At 35.6% G+C, this 17,053-nt stretch overlaps 1 protein-coding gene across 3 annotated transcripts in view; it reads right to left on the reverse strand.

Moving 5' to 3' along the window:
* Positions 1 to 14,953, reverse strand: part of LOC122010129 (cleavage and polyadenylation specificity factor subunit 1) — a 62,353-nt gene extending 47,400 nt beyond the window's left edge. Inside the window, exons 1-6 of one of the 3 annotated variants that reach the window (XM_042566559.1) lie at positions 6,973 to 7,502; positions 6,753 to 6,826; positions 6,413 to 6,677; positions 3,522 to 3,668; positions 1,465 to 1,618; positions 976 to 1,111 (exon numbers count right to left, since the gene is read on the reverse strand). In XM_042566559.1, coding sequence (XP_042422493.1) covers positions 976 to 1,111; positions 1,465 to 1,618; positions 3,522 to 3,646 — 415 coding nt within the window. In that variant the 5' untranslated portion in view covers positions 3,647 to 3,668; positions 6,413 to 6,677; positions 6,753 to 6,826; positions 6,973 to 7,502. Of the gene's footprint in view, positions 1 to 975; positions 1,112 to 1,464; positions 1,619 to 3,521; positions 3,669 to 6,412; positions 7,503 to 14,372 lie in introns of those variants that run through there. The other 2 variants (XM_042566557.1, XM_042566558.1) reach the window with 2 other exon arrangements.
* Positions 14,954 to 17,053: the final 2,100 nt, after the last annotated feature.

Below are 17,053 nucleotides of genomic sequence, written 5' to 3' on the forward strand. Positions count from 1 at the left end.
ATGTTATCGAACTCTCAATTCAAGCTTTTGATTGTTTGAAACTTTTATATTTTAAGCTTGTTTGGTTGATTATTGAGATTGATAATACAAACTTGTTTATTTATTATGAAACTTTATTTCCGTTTATTAGTATGTTGATAAGCATTTTATTGATAAACATTATTCACGAATATATTCATGAACAACGTTCATGTGTTCAAGCTTGTTTTAGTTTAACGAGTTGTTCAAACTTGTTCATTTAATAGATCTTGTGTGTATTGAACGAACATTAATAAGCTCTTATAGTCCTACTAGTAAACTAACTTGAATTACATATCCAATTAAGATTTTCAATTTCCTTCATCTCACCCTATATCACCAGAATTATCAACAATGAAACTGTCATAAAACCCAATGCCAGGTCAGAGGTTAGCAACCAAGCCTCAGCAGCTAACAAATGAAGGGCAATAGGAGCTGCAACACTCAACCAAAGGTTGCACCAGGGAACTGGCATATCCTTGGGTGTGAAGAGGATAATGGAAATTTCATAGCCTTATGTAAGTCCTTTTTTCCTTTTCTTCCTCTTCCTCCTCTTATTCCTCCCTTTCTTCGTTTGGATTGGTGCCAACCAGCACCATCTAATACTTACATGCATGCAGAAAAGTAAGTAAATCAGCTGCAACTTACATAAATATTCTGAGCGAACTAATGTAAGCAAATTGCAACAGTTAACAATCATGGGAGAAATGAGTGTCACTAAAAATAGCACAATAATGTCTGCTTATCTAGTATTTAACACTATATGAACAAGCTACAAACTTCTCATCACTTTGTACTGATAGAAACTTGAAAGTCAAAAAGAGGAAAAAAAAAATCCCTTAAATCTCTTCAGATATAATGAGCATACACAAATTGATGGCCAAACCAGTTTCAAGAAATAGCTAGTAGCTCATTTCTCCTTAAGTTCCATGGACATAGATCGATGAGTTTACTTACCATGCACAAAAGTGAAATCTTTCACATGCTTCATGTCCAAATCACGCAGGTTAATAACATATGATGATTCAATTCGAACAGAAACTGCTCCACCACTAGTAGTAGGTTCATCATCTCCTACAAGCCCTTGACCAACCTAAAGAGAGAGAGACTGGAATAGGTTAAGGGAACGTGTAGAGGAAATAGACAAACATAAACAAGCTAGTTTAAATATAAAATTTAAGAGAAATAGAAATCAAAGATGCTAAAAATACATAAATATACTAGGTGAAGGGAAAGATTGTATTGACAGCTAGTTCAAGAAAATTACTGGCTTCCAGCCTCTATTGTCACAGATGGTCTTAGTTAACATATATATGATGATTAGTTAGGAGAAAATACATTCACAGTGTAACTTGCATTATGTTAATTGTCGATGTCAATCAAGCCCTCAAAAAAGAAGCATCAAGAAACATAACAACCATCGAGAACAAAGGAGCAAGTTGGTACCTGAGCAGCCTTAAGAATTATCATTTGAAGCCCATATATCAGCACTCCACTACAACGGCCAAGGGGATCTGCCTGTATTACAGGGCCCTTTGCAAAAGATTCTCTGCCTCTTTTTAGATACTGCCAGTCCGGCCCCTCAAAGCAATGCATTGAACTGGAAAACATTATAAAATGAAAATTTGAAAGTCTTCCTAGAACCAACATTTGAGCAGATCAACATAACTTCGAATTGATAGTTGGCATCTAAAGTTGCTAAGAATCATTTAGCAGAACATACCACAACTAGATTACAAAATATCACTCGCCTAAAACTGAGTATTCCAAATACATTTTGAAAACTATGGAAATATCCTAACTCTTGTTCCAAGAACCAGTAAATTTATAAAAAATTTCCATTTCTATAAACAATAATATTAAAAATCCATCTAAAGTAGCTAAAAATATGGAGAAGAATACAAATAGTTTCAAGTCTTTTGACATTTATTTCAATTTTCAGGTAAAGGGTCACAAGAAGTACCTGTTAAGTGGAGAAGAACATGGGTATGTTATTCATTTATTTGCTCTGTCAAGATTCTAAGTAAGATGACATATATCTTATTAACTCTTATAGATGTACAGTCTAATTAATTCTCAACTGGCTAAGCTATGTTCACTAACTTGTAAACTTTGCTCACTAGCCTGTGCACAATGCTATCGAAACATCTTTCCTCATCCATTACTCTACAAGGCTCTATAGCTTGCTTGGACCATCTATGGTGCTCATCCCAAAAATAAACTAGCACTGAACACTAAATCCTTGTTAATGCTTCTCTACAAGTGAACGACATATGACATGAAGTTATAAATGCCAAAATATTTTCTAAATTTTCCATTAGTGATTCACTTTTCAGATTCAACTAGGAACAAGCTTATCAAATTCAACATACTCATTCTATCATATAAATGTTAGTCATCATTCATGCCTTTTTTTCCCCAAATGCAGGCACTAAAGTGTAAAGTGAAGTAATGCTTCTATGGAACTTTCCTATAGACTCCTCCCCTTTTCATCCAATTGTTGAATTTGTTTTTAACAATATTAAGAGTCTAGCATCACCCATTCGAGATTTTTAATTTTGACAACGTTGAGAATCGGATGTCTGGAAAGAACAAAATGGTTTCAGTCTCATCCAGTATAGCCTGTGTTATCTGGTGGCGCCAAACAATGCAGAAGAGAGGAAGGAAGAAAGAAGTAGGAGGAAGAGGTTTACTTTAAGGTTTTGACACCTTACAGAACTTAGCTTCTATTGTTTGCCAATGATCTTCACTTAAATGACTTTCACCAAAGCTAAGGTATAGAATGCCACCTAGTAAGAGTGGACCTGTAATCCTAGCCAATTGAGAGTACAAGGGCATCAATTATGAGATTTTTGGATGAATCCCTACTAAATATTGATACAGTGAATTGTCCCATTAAACATAAGCAGCAGCTAATTCCACAATGTCAAATCAGTGCATTGAAGAAAGTAGGAGAAACACATTGGTAGTTGCATAACTACAAAAATATAGGTAATTCTCCTCGAGTCATTCGCTCATCAAAAAATCATTGTCAACCAAAGTTCAGACAATTCATAAAGAAGGATGCCCAACTTATCTGGAACAAGCAATGACTCGGCAATTCATGCAGCAAGTTTGTATATATTTTTGCAAATTTTCAGTACTTCAAGTTCAAACAATAAAACATCAACACCCTCTGATTCCCTATTAGTAACCCAAATCAGCTGAAGTCCCATATACCACAATAAAAAGATATCTGACTCATGCTGACTAACTGAGGCATTTGACTCTCAGTTTATAGTCAGTTGTGCAATCCAAGCTTTTCTAAGTTAACACCACTAGGGAAGGTCATTGGATGTATAGTATTTTTCAATGAAATAATTAATGTTATGAGTCATGTAACTTAAAAACAGATATGGATAAGAGAAATCTTATTCAGTTTAGTTCCTGACAATAATATGATATATGAGCAATTTTATTTATTGCTGTCCAAGGAATTAAGAGAATATGCATACATATATTACCTTGTCCGCAATCCGTGGGATGAATCATCATATTCCAGAACTGTAATTTTTGCATCTTGAAATGCAAGCATTATTGAGTCTCTTCTATTATTGTGGTTGTCAGCTCCAAGAGACAGTATTGTCATTGACTCAACATTCCCGTGTAAACTATGGCAGAAAATACTTTAGCAATTAAAACCTTAAATAATTTACTTAAGTTAACAAATAAATTCACAATAGACCAAGATGAAAGCTTGACATTTATTTGTTAAGCTTCTAATATAGCAAGTCATAAATAAAGCATATATTCCAGCAACAATGATCCTTCGTGCATAAAAATTTATTAAAAAGCAAATATCATTCCCAAGAATATCATCAATAATTGTAAAATGAAGACAGAAATTGTTTTTCAACATGACAGTTATTAGTAGTGAGATGTATAAAAATTATGAAAAAAGAAATTTATTTATGTCTCCAAATCTAACCTTCTTAAGTTCATGATATATTTTAGTTTAAAATTTTATTTAAAGTGATTTATTTATGTATAACAGTACAAGGAGAACATCATTTTTGTTTAACCTTTGGAATAAAACAACTAATTGTAGGTTCGGTAAGGAGCTAGAAGGGAGTGAATTGGGTGCAATTAAAATTAGAACAATTCTCTTGCTATTTGAACTTAGCAAGGACAAAACACACATTAATTAAAATAAAAAAAAAAACATAAAACAAAATAAGAGACAAGGAGTTTCCTTAGTTACAATCGGGATGGTTATTAAAAAACTCCACTAAAAGATCTCCTTTGATGAAGGCGAAGCCTTTTACAATCGTTGAAAGCGTAGATTTAAAAACCAAAAAGAATTCGAGTATAGAGCGTGTTGTTTTTTAACTTCGAGTATCAAAGCTCTATTTATAACTCACTGATCGAAGTTAACCGTTGGCTGCCTAGACCTAGTCCAAGCACCTGGATGTGGTCGACTCGATCCACTCCACGACGGCTTCTTTCCAATGGGTCTTCGCTTCCTGGGCGCCTAGAGTTGGCTAACGTGTACTCAGTGTTGATCATCGCTGCAACGTCTCGCTGATTTGGCTAAGACATCCCAGGCACCTGAACCTGGTCCGGGCACCTGGACCTGGTCCGAGCATCTGGAGTTCGGGCCCTTGAAGTACAAGCGCCTAGAGCTAGTCCAAGCGCCTAGACAAAGTCAACTCATCAGTTGACTAGTCTAGTCGCTTGGGTGATTCTCCAGCCTTCCTGAACCCAACTCCTGCCTTCTCCTTGAGCAGTCTTCCTTCTCAGCTACTCGTCCCTCAAAAGCGCGGTGCATGTCCTTCTCGTCCTTCGGTATACTCTCTCCGTAGCTCCTCGTCCCTTGGATGCATCGACCAAATCGACTCGGTTCCCGTATCATCATTCTCGCTCGCTGCATTTTCCGCTCAACTTCTTGTTCCCAAATCCCTACATACTTAGACACAAGGGATAAAAACCACTGAGCCTAACTTAACTCAGTTGATCACATCAAAACCAACTCGGGGTACTTACAATCTCCCCCTTTTTGATGTACATCAACCTAAGTTAAATTAGGATAAAACAAACAATAAAATAATTTGTTCTAACACAAATAAATTTAGAATTTAGTACAAATAATAAGTTTGCAATAAATATAAGAAAAATGTTATAACTCTCCTTAACTTGATCATTAATTTCTCCCCCTTTAATCACGTCAAAAATATATTAGGAAAAATACGAAAAAAATACAAAAAAATTGGGAAATTTCTCTAGGGGTTTTAAACAGTGCATCCACGAACATGCCTTTTTACCAAAATTATTTTACAAAGACGGTGATTTTTACCAATTAATTATGTTTTGACAAAAATAATTTAAAATTTATTTTTAAATTTTTAAAAAAATCTGAAAATTTGTCATGGACAAATAGAAACAGTCAGATCAGGATAGCAATTTTCACAAAAAAAAACATATTTTTATTTTGACCAGAATAAATACTTTTAACAGAAATAATCATTTTTGAAATTAAATGAATAAACATAGAGTTCTTTTATCTAAAAATCTCGCTGATTTTTTTAACCATCCAAAATATAATAGTCTTCAACCGAAGAATCTGGTTTTTCAAAATTAATCATCGAAAACTTTTAAATTTTAAAATTATATTTTTCAATCAAAAGTTCATAAAAATTATATAAGTGCCGAAAAATCTCAAAATATTTTCTAGCAACAGAAATCATAATGTTCAATCACAGGAAAAAAAAGATTTTCAAAACTCAATTTTTGAAATAATTTTCATTTTAAAAATCTGAAATTTGTTAACAAATTCATGAAAAAATTATATAACGGTAAATAAATTTTGAAAAAAATTTTGTTAGCAAATAATATCTTCATTTTTCACATAAAAAAATTAAATAGAAAATATGAACTGAAGGTTTACAAAATAATTAAATTTGCTAACAATGTCAAAATTAAACCAAATTAAATTTAAGTATGTAAATAAAATAATTTAATAGTTTAGAACAGATTTAAGAACCCAAAATAAATTTCAACCTACTTGATTTATCAAAAATTTTCTTGGAATATAATTTCTAAGTATGTTTGCAATTTAGCTCCTCTGATTTCTAATATACCAATTTAGCCCTCTAGTATTTCTAAAATTTGAAATTGGTAAAGAATTGGAGCATGCATAATCCTTTTTCAATAAGTCTATTTATTCTTTTATTTTGGAATTTTCCGTTTGAATTTTATCAAATGTTCTAATGGACATGCATTAGCTAAGTTTATTTTTAACTCATTGTTATCTTTTTTTCAGATTCATACATTGAGTTCCTAGTTTTCATAAGGATCTAAATAGCATTTTCACTACTTCATAAAGTTGATCAAGAGGTAAGAGTGGTACTTCACTTACCGTGTCGTAATTCAAAGCTCCCCTTCATCGATGCTCTCATGCTCATCTCGGACAAGGTTTCATCGTCATCTTCTTCTTGGTGACTTGTCATTAGTGCAAGTCCAGCGTAAGCTTCAACTTTGGATTCTAATGATGTTTCGTCCCACGTAGCTTTCAAGTTATTGTGCTTCGATCGTCTTAGCCCTTTGTCTTTTTCCTTGCTTTTGAGTTTCGGATCTTTGATGTGCTCTTCTTCTTGGCAATTGTAACATCTGATTTTCTTCCTCTTTGCCCAGAGAATCTTGTTGGCTTGTCTCTTATGAAAGTTATTAGACTTAAAGAACTTTGAAAACTTCCTTACCATAAAAGTTGCTTCTTCTTCGTCAAGTGATGGTTCGGAATCCAGCTCAATCTTGTTGGCTTGTAGTGCTAAACCTGATTTGGCTCTTTCCTTTAAGACTCATGTAATTCAAAATTAGAGTAAATTTTCTAAACTACTTAGCTCGAGGTCCTTGAAAATATAGTAGGAGCCTACTATAAATGTCCATTCCGGTGTTGTCAGGAACGCATTTGATGCATACCTTAGTGAATCCCAATTTGTTACCGATTCTCTGAAGTTCGTGAGTCCGGTGATCAACTCCTTAATCCTTGTGTGCAGATGAGCTACTGTCTCTTCCTTTTCCATACGGAGGTTGCTAAGTTGGTTCAGGAGCAAGTCCTGTCTTGCGAGTTTAGCCTCCAAGGTTTCTTCATCAAGTTCCAAGAACTTCTCACAAAACTCCTTTGTGGAGTCGTAAGCGCCGATCCGATTGACTTCTTGAGGTGGAAGTACGCTCGATGGAACTCTGTTTTGTCGTTGGCTACAAATTCACTCTGCTCTTTCTTGTTCTAGAGGTATTCTTCCTTTTCATCTCAGTTATGATCTTTAGGTGCTACAAAACCGTATTTAATAGTTAGAAGAATTTCAAAATCAGTTTTAAAAAATACCTCCATTTTTTTTCTAAATCGTAAAATCCCCCTCGAACTTCGGTGGGTGAATACTCGATCCCGCCATCGTTTTGTTGCTTTAGTCGCTGTTAGTCATTCTAAAGTGGTTGGACTCCGATACCAATTGTAGATCCGGTGAGACCGGCTAGAGGGGTGAATAGCCTACAATTAAAATTAGAGCAATTCTCTTGCTATTTGAACTTAGCAAGGACAAAACACACGTTAATTAAAATAAAAGAAATGCATAAAACAAAGTAAGAAACAAGGAGTTTACTTGGTTACAATCGGGGTGCAGTGTTCTAAAAATCGGCCTAGGCGGCCGCCTAAGCGCTAGGTGCCAACCAGCCACACCGAAAACATGCTAGTCGGCCAGCCTAGGCGGCCTTGGCGCCTAGGCGGGTTTAGGCAACCCTAGGCGTTGACTAATCGGTCAAATTGTCGATTTTCATGATTTTTTTTTAGTTTGAGATTTTAAATTTAAAATCCAATTAAAAAAAAACTAAAATGTAACTTTTTTTTATAAGCCCTAAACTTTAGTCCAAGGAAATCAATTTATTGGCTTGCCCCAGTGGTTAGTACCAAACTTCATCTTCATTGTACTGAGTAACCAGAGCGGGAGAAATTAGAGCAAATGAAGAAGCCCACATTTCTGAGAAATCAGAGAGTTAAAAGGCGGGCGAAATCGATTTGAAGAAAAATTTGTTGTTTGATCTTTCCTAGTGACTTGGACACGATTGAATTGAAGGTTGACCAAAGTTTCATCCTTTGACAACCCAGAAGAAGCTCTAGAGAGAGAGAACTTCACGAGAATGATTTTGCATCTGAAGAAGAAGAGGATCACAATGATAATATTGAGTTTGTGTTCGATGAAGAACAACTTATTGAAAATTATGGAGAAGTAGAATAAATTTATGATATTTTATTAGTTGTGTAATTTTATACTCATTTTAAATTTGATGTTATTGTATTGGAGTTATAGAATGTGATTTATTATGTAATTTATGTTGATACCATGAAATCCGCCTAGCGGTGCCTAGTCCCCGCCTAAGCGGCCTAGGCGCTAGGCGTTAGTTTGCCGCCCAACTAGCACTTAGCAAATTTTAGAACCTTCTCGGATGGTTGTTAATCCAAGACAATCGAAAAGCTCCACTGAAAGATCTCCTTTAACGAAGGTGGAGTAGCCTCTTACAATTCTTAAAAGTGTAAAACTTAAAAATAGAAAAGAATTCGAGTACAAAATGTGTTGTTTTTTAACTTCGAGCACCAAGGCTCTATTTATAGCTCAGATCGAAGTAAGCCGTTGGCTGGCTAGACCTGGTCTGAGTGCTTGGATGTGGTCGGCTCGATCCACTCCGCAACGGCTTCTTTCTAACGAATCTTTGCCTCCCAGGCGCCTGGACCCGATCCGGGCACCTGGAATAGGCTGACGTGTACTCTAGTGTTGATCCTCGCTGCAACATCTCGCTGATTTGGCCGAGACATCCCGAGTGCCTCGACCTAGTCCGCGAGCCTAGACCGAGTCTCGGCGCCTGGGCAAAGTCATCTCAACAATTGACTTGTCCAGTCGCTTGGGTGATTCTCCAGTCCGACCTTCTCCGAACCCAACTCCGACCTTCTCCTCGAGCAGTCTTCCTTCCCGGCTTCTCATCTCTCAGAAGTGGTGCGTACGTCATTCTTAGTGTACTCTTCCCTAACTCCTCGTCCCTTAGATGCACCGAGCCCGTTGACTCGCTTCCCATACCGTCCTTCTCGCTCGCTGCGTCTTCCGCTCGACTTCTTGTGTTCCTAGTCTCTGCACACTTAAACACAAGGGATCAAAACCGCAGAATCTAACTTAACTCAATTGATCACATCAAAACCAACTCAGGGTACTTACACTAATTACCACTTCTAGCTTAGTAGGTGAACAATATAACAGATCACCAACTCGGATTAAGTAGTAGAAAAAAGAAATGCCTCAGACCTGCCTACAAAGAGTCAGGAATTTTTAACAAAGACATAACCCTTTTACTAATTAGGCCATGTCATGAAGAAGCTTAAGAAAATAACTGTACCAGTGCAACGTTTTCTTTAATGAGGACAAATACTGTGAACTAGTAATTTAGAACTTCAACATAAGAATAGGCCATGAATTAACCATGCCCAACTAACCCTACTTACTGATAGGTCAAGTTTTTTGTTCAAAGAAACAGCCTATGTATATGTGGCCTAGGTTATCATTGATTACCCTAATGAGTTCATCTAAAAATTGTTCATATTTACTCTCTCTTTAAGTGGTTTCCGCAAGGCGTGATCAAGTTTTCTACAAACAATATCTATGGGCATTTGTCTCAATTTATTTTTAACTTTTCAGTATGCAAAATAGTGATTTCAGATATCCAACCAAGTGATGGCTCCTGATCATGCAGTGTCTCACTGTAGCATCGTATGGCTAACCTAAATTTGCTTTCATAAAAAATGTTGCACACGTACCCAGCACCATCCTAAGGAACCTAGACTGTGTAGCCACTTAAGCATAAGCCCAAGGTAGTTAATCATGTACGTGTGTGAAATATGAAACCAAGCTTTCGCTTTGCATGCAACAAGTTGTGGCCCCAACTATTTTGGGGTCAGCTAGATGAATCTAATCAAGCCATTGAATTTCAAGCAGGTCCCAACTACTAAAGGGTTTGACACTTTGCACACCACCAATGAGTAAAGGTCGAAAAAGCTACAGACTGACTATTATTCTTAATGTCGTTGTGCAGTTCTATTTGTCAATAGACAGAACTGAACTCTCTAGCACAAGTAAAATGCCATATCATTCTCAAGGAGTAGTTCACCATTTAATGATAGTATCAAAGGTACAGATTTTATCATTCTTGTTATAAATTTATAACGTTATCATGATGCCAAATAGTTAGAAATTTAGATCTGCTAATTCATAATACTAATTGTCAGCCAACCTCTTGTATAGCCAAAATTAAAGAACATGCTATTTTTCCCTAATTTCTTGTAATGTAACAAAAAAAAAGAGACCAAGAGAAATAGGCTAATACATATGATGACATATATTAATTTATCTGTCAAATCAACAAAAAGAAAGAACAAAATGCCTTCCTCTAGCAATTTCTACCAAGTACATAAAACATGCTATAAAGGTTCCGATCCAAATAAATAAATGATGAAGACAACTTTTGTTAGCAGTCAGATGCTTGAAGGGAATGCTTTATTCCCCATACTTTTAACATTGATTCACAAACAAATACCTGCAAAGTTTTCACATTTATTTTGCTTAATCCCGAGGCTACTAATCTCACCTTTACAGATAGCATTCCATGTGTAACTAGAATGTAGGATATCTGATAAAAGGATAGCACACAATAATTCGGAAAGTAACTAAAAATATATGGTTGGCTTAAGGCAGGTGATAGTACTATGGCCCAATGAGTATATGGATATGGTAGAACTACAACAAAATTCCATAATTGGATAGCCAACAAGACCTTTCATACTTAAAGAAACGGCATACCGTTCCCACTGATATTTGACAACCAAAATCTGATGATGATGTAGACCTTGTAAATCTGTTATGTGCTAACCGACAATGTCATCGGGACTCCACATCAGTGGAAATCATAAATCATAATCAAATTTTAGATTTTAATAGGATTGCAATTAGTATTTATATCAATTCACTGTGAACGAAGTTATCAGGAAGGGTTTGTTTTATAATTAGTTAATCTTTGGAAAAGATATTCAGATAAATATTTTTTTCAACAAGTGTATAGGGTTAGACTGTCCGTATGAATTTTTATATACGAGCATGAAATATTTGCACATCAAGAAAAGGAAGCAAATTTAACCAACTATCACTATATCTCACTGCTCTCTCCTTATTGCCCTTCTTCTTTTTTTAATGAACTTGCTTAATATGCATGTACATAAAAATTCCTATTAGCTTGGTCTAACCCTATACGCTTATCTACCAATCATTTATAAAATAAACCCTTCCTAGTAACTTGTTCTACTGTAGATTGATTCTCTATTAAAACGCATTGAAGGTATTGTGTGTATTTCTATTAAAACCTATTGAAGGTATTGAGTTTATTAGATACAGTTAGTCCCGCATTAGTCCTACATTCAGAATTATTATCACAAGACTATATCTTTGTAGGCAATGGTATTTCACAATAATGCATTAAAATATCTTCTTTCTGCAAAAGTTGTTGATATAAGAGCCTTTATAGGGTTTGAGTTGCAATAGTATGGAGATCTTCGGATCAACCACAATAGTGGCCTCTCCTGATTCGTGACTTCTTTTTCTCTCTTGCATGATTGGGATCTCTTAGTGCATCATGAAGACACCACCTCCTCCACTTGCTCCACATCCCTGCATAGTTACACCATCAAGGTCCCCAGGCAAATGACAGCGTCTGGTTCTCAATCATGCTGCATCAATCAATGTCTCATGCCCTTTAGATCAACTGCATAGGAGCATCGTCATCGGTGTCCACAGCACTGATGCTATCGTCCTCGACATCAAGGATAAATCCACCCCCAATGATCCAGCGAACCAGCATTCAATCAGGCATAAAATAGTGAACTTGGATGCATACATCATGTTGGTGTGTGCGAGCGTCAAAGCTGACACCCACATGCACAGTAAACATATCTACATTGAGTGTCAGAGCCAACAACTCAACATGGAGGATTCCAACAAGGTCAAGTACATCACCCGCAACATCATCAACCTGGAGCAAAAGAGCATCCAGAGCAGCAGCATGCATCTCTTTGGGCTCTCCATGTTCATCGTTGAATTTGGCACCTAAACAAGCATGTCTGCCTACCAGATTGATTGCTATATGACATTTTTGGCTTAGAAGGTCATACCACTGGGAGGAACTTAAATTCAATGTGGGAGTTCCTGAAGAATATTTACAAGGAGACCTCTGGGAAGGAGACTATGAATCTGACAATTATAGCACTGCTTGAAATGACTGAAAAGAGAGGAAGGAATATTGAAATTGCTGTGATGAAAGACGGCAAGAGTCTTCGTCAACTTGAAGAAGCAGATATTGAAAAGAAGGAAACATCTAAAGGTAGCTAAGTTTATATCTCTGGACATTTATAAATAGCTTTTGTTTTGATCAGTTGCCCTTCTTATTCAAAGACCTAAATCTGTAAATTTGGGGTCAAAATTTGTTGCTACTCCTGTATTGTTACATAACTTGCTGATTAAAAATGCCATTCAACTAGCTGTCCCTATGCCATTCAGCTAAGATCAGATATCAGTAACTGATTTCTTACAAGAAATACTTCAGAATTGTTCCTTCCTTTATGCAATTTCTTCAGTTTTCCACTGCAAAAATCTGATTATTCACAGATTTGATCTTCTTTTCCTTAAATTTGAGCTGCCCCTTCTGCTACCAAAGGCAACATTTGCACTTGAACCTTTATTTGGTCTGTGATTCTGCTCATTTTTCATATGCTTCTATGATTTCTATGATTAATGGTTATTTCCATGCCAAGATTTTGTGAGATCCTTGATTTTCTTTGTTGTAATTTTTCATCTTGTATGATGACCTCATCCTCATGTCATTCTTTGTTGGCCATCATCTTGCACAAGGCCCTCTTCCCATACCATATGCTTAAATTGGGGATTGGGTAGCCTCACCCTCACGAGGAGGCATTCATTAAGCATTTGTCTTCCTTAACCTCCACCTCATGCTTCCATACTCTAGCCTCTTCTACCTTGACCTCCACAACATTGTTTTCACTTTTTCACCTTTCTTCTTTTTTTCAACACGCCTATCCATCTCCAATGAAGATCTAAAAAAGAAAAAAAAAATATCTAGTTTTCATTTCGCTATGTTCAAACTGATTTGTGCAATCCATCTCAATTCTAAAGTGAAGATCTACACAAAGAAAATGCCCATCCACATTAGCTACGTCCGACAGAGGATTGAGTTGTGTGTGCTATCCATCTTTAATAATAGAAACCTTGAGTGTTAACCTTTTTCTTTGAATATTAAGAGTTGTCGTATATGCTGCTTCAAGGAGAAGCTCACTCAAGAGTTAGGTGCCGTTTGGTTAAATGATGGGAATGACTATGGGTATGGGTTTGATAGGAAGGTGGAATGAGAATGAAACCCACCTATTTATATGAGTTTGGATGATTTCCATAAATCTAAAAATCATTCCCAAATTATCATTCCCAAACTCACAATCCAAACACTATTTTTTACTATCATTCAATTCCTTCATTCTCAAATCCACCAACCAAACACCCCCTTAATCACCGAGATCTCCTCTTCATTCTCATTCTACTTTATCCTTTCATCCGTATCCTCTCTCTTATCAATTTGTTGGTTGGCCTAAGATCAATGTGATCGTTGCTTGCATTAGCATGCTCCATCACCTATCTCTAAAGCTTCATTGATATGAGGTCTAGATCAATTGTCCTGTGCTTTGTTAACTCCTTATTTGATTCACCTATTTGTAAATATTTTATATTTTTGCTACAAAATGGTATTAGTCTACATTTTTAGTATATAAAACAAGCTGGACGAGATGTGAGGTGCAAGCATTGAAGGCATTCTTATTAGGTATTTTAGGATTTAATAAAGTCTATATATACTTATGTAATGGCTATTTTACAATAATGTACTAAAATATTTCATTCCATGAAGTCGATAAAACCAAATTATAATTTTTTATAAATTCAAAAATAATTAATTTATATATTCTTTGGTGATATGAACTTCAATAATTTAGTGGATGATCACCTAGCACAATGTCACAATTATTACTAACCATGACAGCATAACAAAGACATTTTACTGATAAATACCACAGATGATGATGCCTGATGATACATAGCTTCTAGATGGAAGCGTCCACGAAATACCGGATTGAACATTTAAAAACCCATAGTTACTCGAGCTAAGAAGTAAAAGAGGATTTTAAAGATATAAAATAAAATAAAAGAGAGAGAGAGACTAGACTGTCAAACCGGTAATGACAAACAAGCTCCAGGCGAGCACCAGAGACGCCGTCCATAGTTCCGCCACTGCCACGCTGGTCTTCCGAGGCACGAAGAGTTTTGTTGTCATCTTCTTGGACCCTAACGAGGTAGACCTCCAATACATTGGCGGCGGTCACAACGAGGTTGGGGACGGGACCAACTCGCCTCTCGCCAGGCCATTCGGAAGAGTCAAGGTCATCGGAGTTTATGGGCGGGATTTCTGCGGGAGTAGAGTTGGAGGGGGAATGGGTAACGAATCCGGAGGCGCAGTGCTCGATGCCGGTGGCCAAGTGCATCATCTTGAAAGCCGCGTAGCTCATCTTGGCTCTCAATCTCCGTCTCACGCTCGGGTTTCGGAGGCTAAGCCGGAGAGTAGCAACCAACCGAAGAAGCGAAAAGAGGCGAGAGATAGCGAAGAATGGAAGAAGAGTTACGCAGACGAGCTGCGGCAACTGCGGGATGGAGTTCACTCTTGACGGAACCAGTTCACTCAAACTCGGAGGACACGGCGCGGGGAGTAGAGAAGAATTAGGGCATGCAAATAAGCGATCGAGGGTTTACTCTCAAATTCGTGTAAATTTCGAGTTACCCCTGTAATTTTATAGTTTAAAATTAAAAAGATATTTTTTTATTAATTCCGGAGGAGATCGCCAATATTATTTTTATCCATATTATTAAAGGGAGGTTTCTTTATTATTTATTATCAAAATCACAACTCATCCCATATTAATATTTTTAAAAAAATTATCCTTTAACCCATAAATCCTAAAATCATTAAAACACATACCGTGTACCATGAATCTATTATGAATTATAATAGCTATAATATGAAATTAATAACATTATTTTATAATAATATTTTGATTTTGATTAACATTAATAATACACTTTTGTAACAACTATAATTCATAAGTAACTCTTGTAATATGAATCTCCCATCTCTAAATAAACATTGATCTACATAAATCAATATTATATTATAACAACTATGAATCATATCATAGTCATTATTCCAAAGGTTAGTAGTCGTCTATGATTTACCTCCTCCGTGTTGGCCCTGGGACGGATTGGAGAGGACGCTGGGGGCAAATGTATTCGCCTTTTACTACAATAGTTGGTATAAAATTCAAAGAGTCATTACATTAGGGCAAATACCCCCATAATCTATTCCATTTCAGAGAGTGTGTGACTCCCCTAAAAGGATCACTAAGATGACGACTTTACTTTTTACTCCAATAGGTGATATAAAAATTCATCCATGATTTATCTACTTTACATATATTGTAGGGCCGATAGTAGAAAGATGTCTGGGTAACATAATTATATTTTCCTTCGGTAGTTGATATACATAGACAGTGTATTTTTTATTAATACTATCATTATAACGTAGCAATCGTATATTGATACAACTATATAATTATAGTAATTATAGAATTATAATTATTACAATTTTATAACTATTTATAGGATCGTAATTATTATAAGAGAAATGATATTCTTAAGGAAAATTCTTAAGGATAGATACATAAATGACGGGACCCACAAATAGTGAGTCACATCATTTATGTGTCTATCCTTAAGAGTTTTCCTTGAGACTTTTCCTCGAGACTTTTCCTCGAGTGTATCAACACTCCTATTATAATTAGATAACAATTTTTAAAAATATATTAAAAATATATATACAAAAATAGAATAGAAGTCATTTTATAATAAGTGTCCTAAATGTTGATTGAGGCGACCGCCTAAGCTAGAAGCAGGCATCAACCGCACTGCCAAAGCTAAAGTGATGTTTTAGATGGTTACTCATTCTTTCGCCACCATCACGCTTGGAGCCACCGCTACTACTATTTCACCACTGCGACACTCCCAGACACGTCGCCCGAACCCTATGACGTGCCCGGATGTGTCACCCAGCCCTACAACAAATCCGGACGCGTGACACAACCCTAAATGTGTCACCTTAGCTCGGTGACAGACCCAAAGATGTCACTCCGACCCAGCAACGGACCTATATGCATCACCCGAACATGGCAAAAGGCTCAAACATGTCGCTCGGGCCCGACGCCTCGTCCGAACTCATTGCGCAATCTTGACAATCTGTCAAACTCATTGCCTAACTAAAACAGGATACACGAGTAAATTGTAAGTTAAATATTTAATCAAATTAATTTAAGTTAATAATTTTAATCAACCCTAAATTATGATTAAAATAATTTAAATAAACTTAATTAAACCTTAATAAAATTATCTTATTAATTATATATATAATTTTTAATTTTTAAATATTTAAATTTAATATTTAATTTTCAATTAATATATTTAATTAAAAATAGATATTATAAATAATAATTATTATTTATAATATTAGATATGAAAAATAATAAAAAAAATTCAACCTGCCACCCCGCCTCGTTCATTTACAACATTGTTTATAATAAATCAAAATGCCCTTTTTACAAAAATAACACCTTTTTAATTTTTATTTTAAAACTATCAAAACATCTCAAGTTTTTGAATTTCCATCGAAAATAAATGTATATTTTTAAAAAAATATTAAAAAACAACTTTTGACGATACAAATAGAAAATAGAACTCATTGGCATAGAAAAATCCGTACCATCTAGTAGAATAAAGCTCGATATGAGAGTTTTTCACTGTGACTGTTAACA

This window comes from Zingiber officinale, chromosome 8A, assembly GCF_018446385.1.
Source record: "Zingiber officinale cultivar Zhangliang chromosome 8A, Zo_v1.1, whole genome shotgun sequence".
Taxonomy (NCBI): Eukaryota; Viridiplantae; Streptophyta; class Magnoliopsida; order Zingiberales; family Zingiberaceae; genus Zingiber; species Zingiber officinale.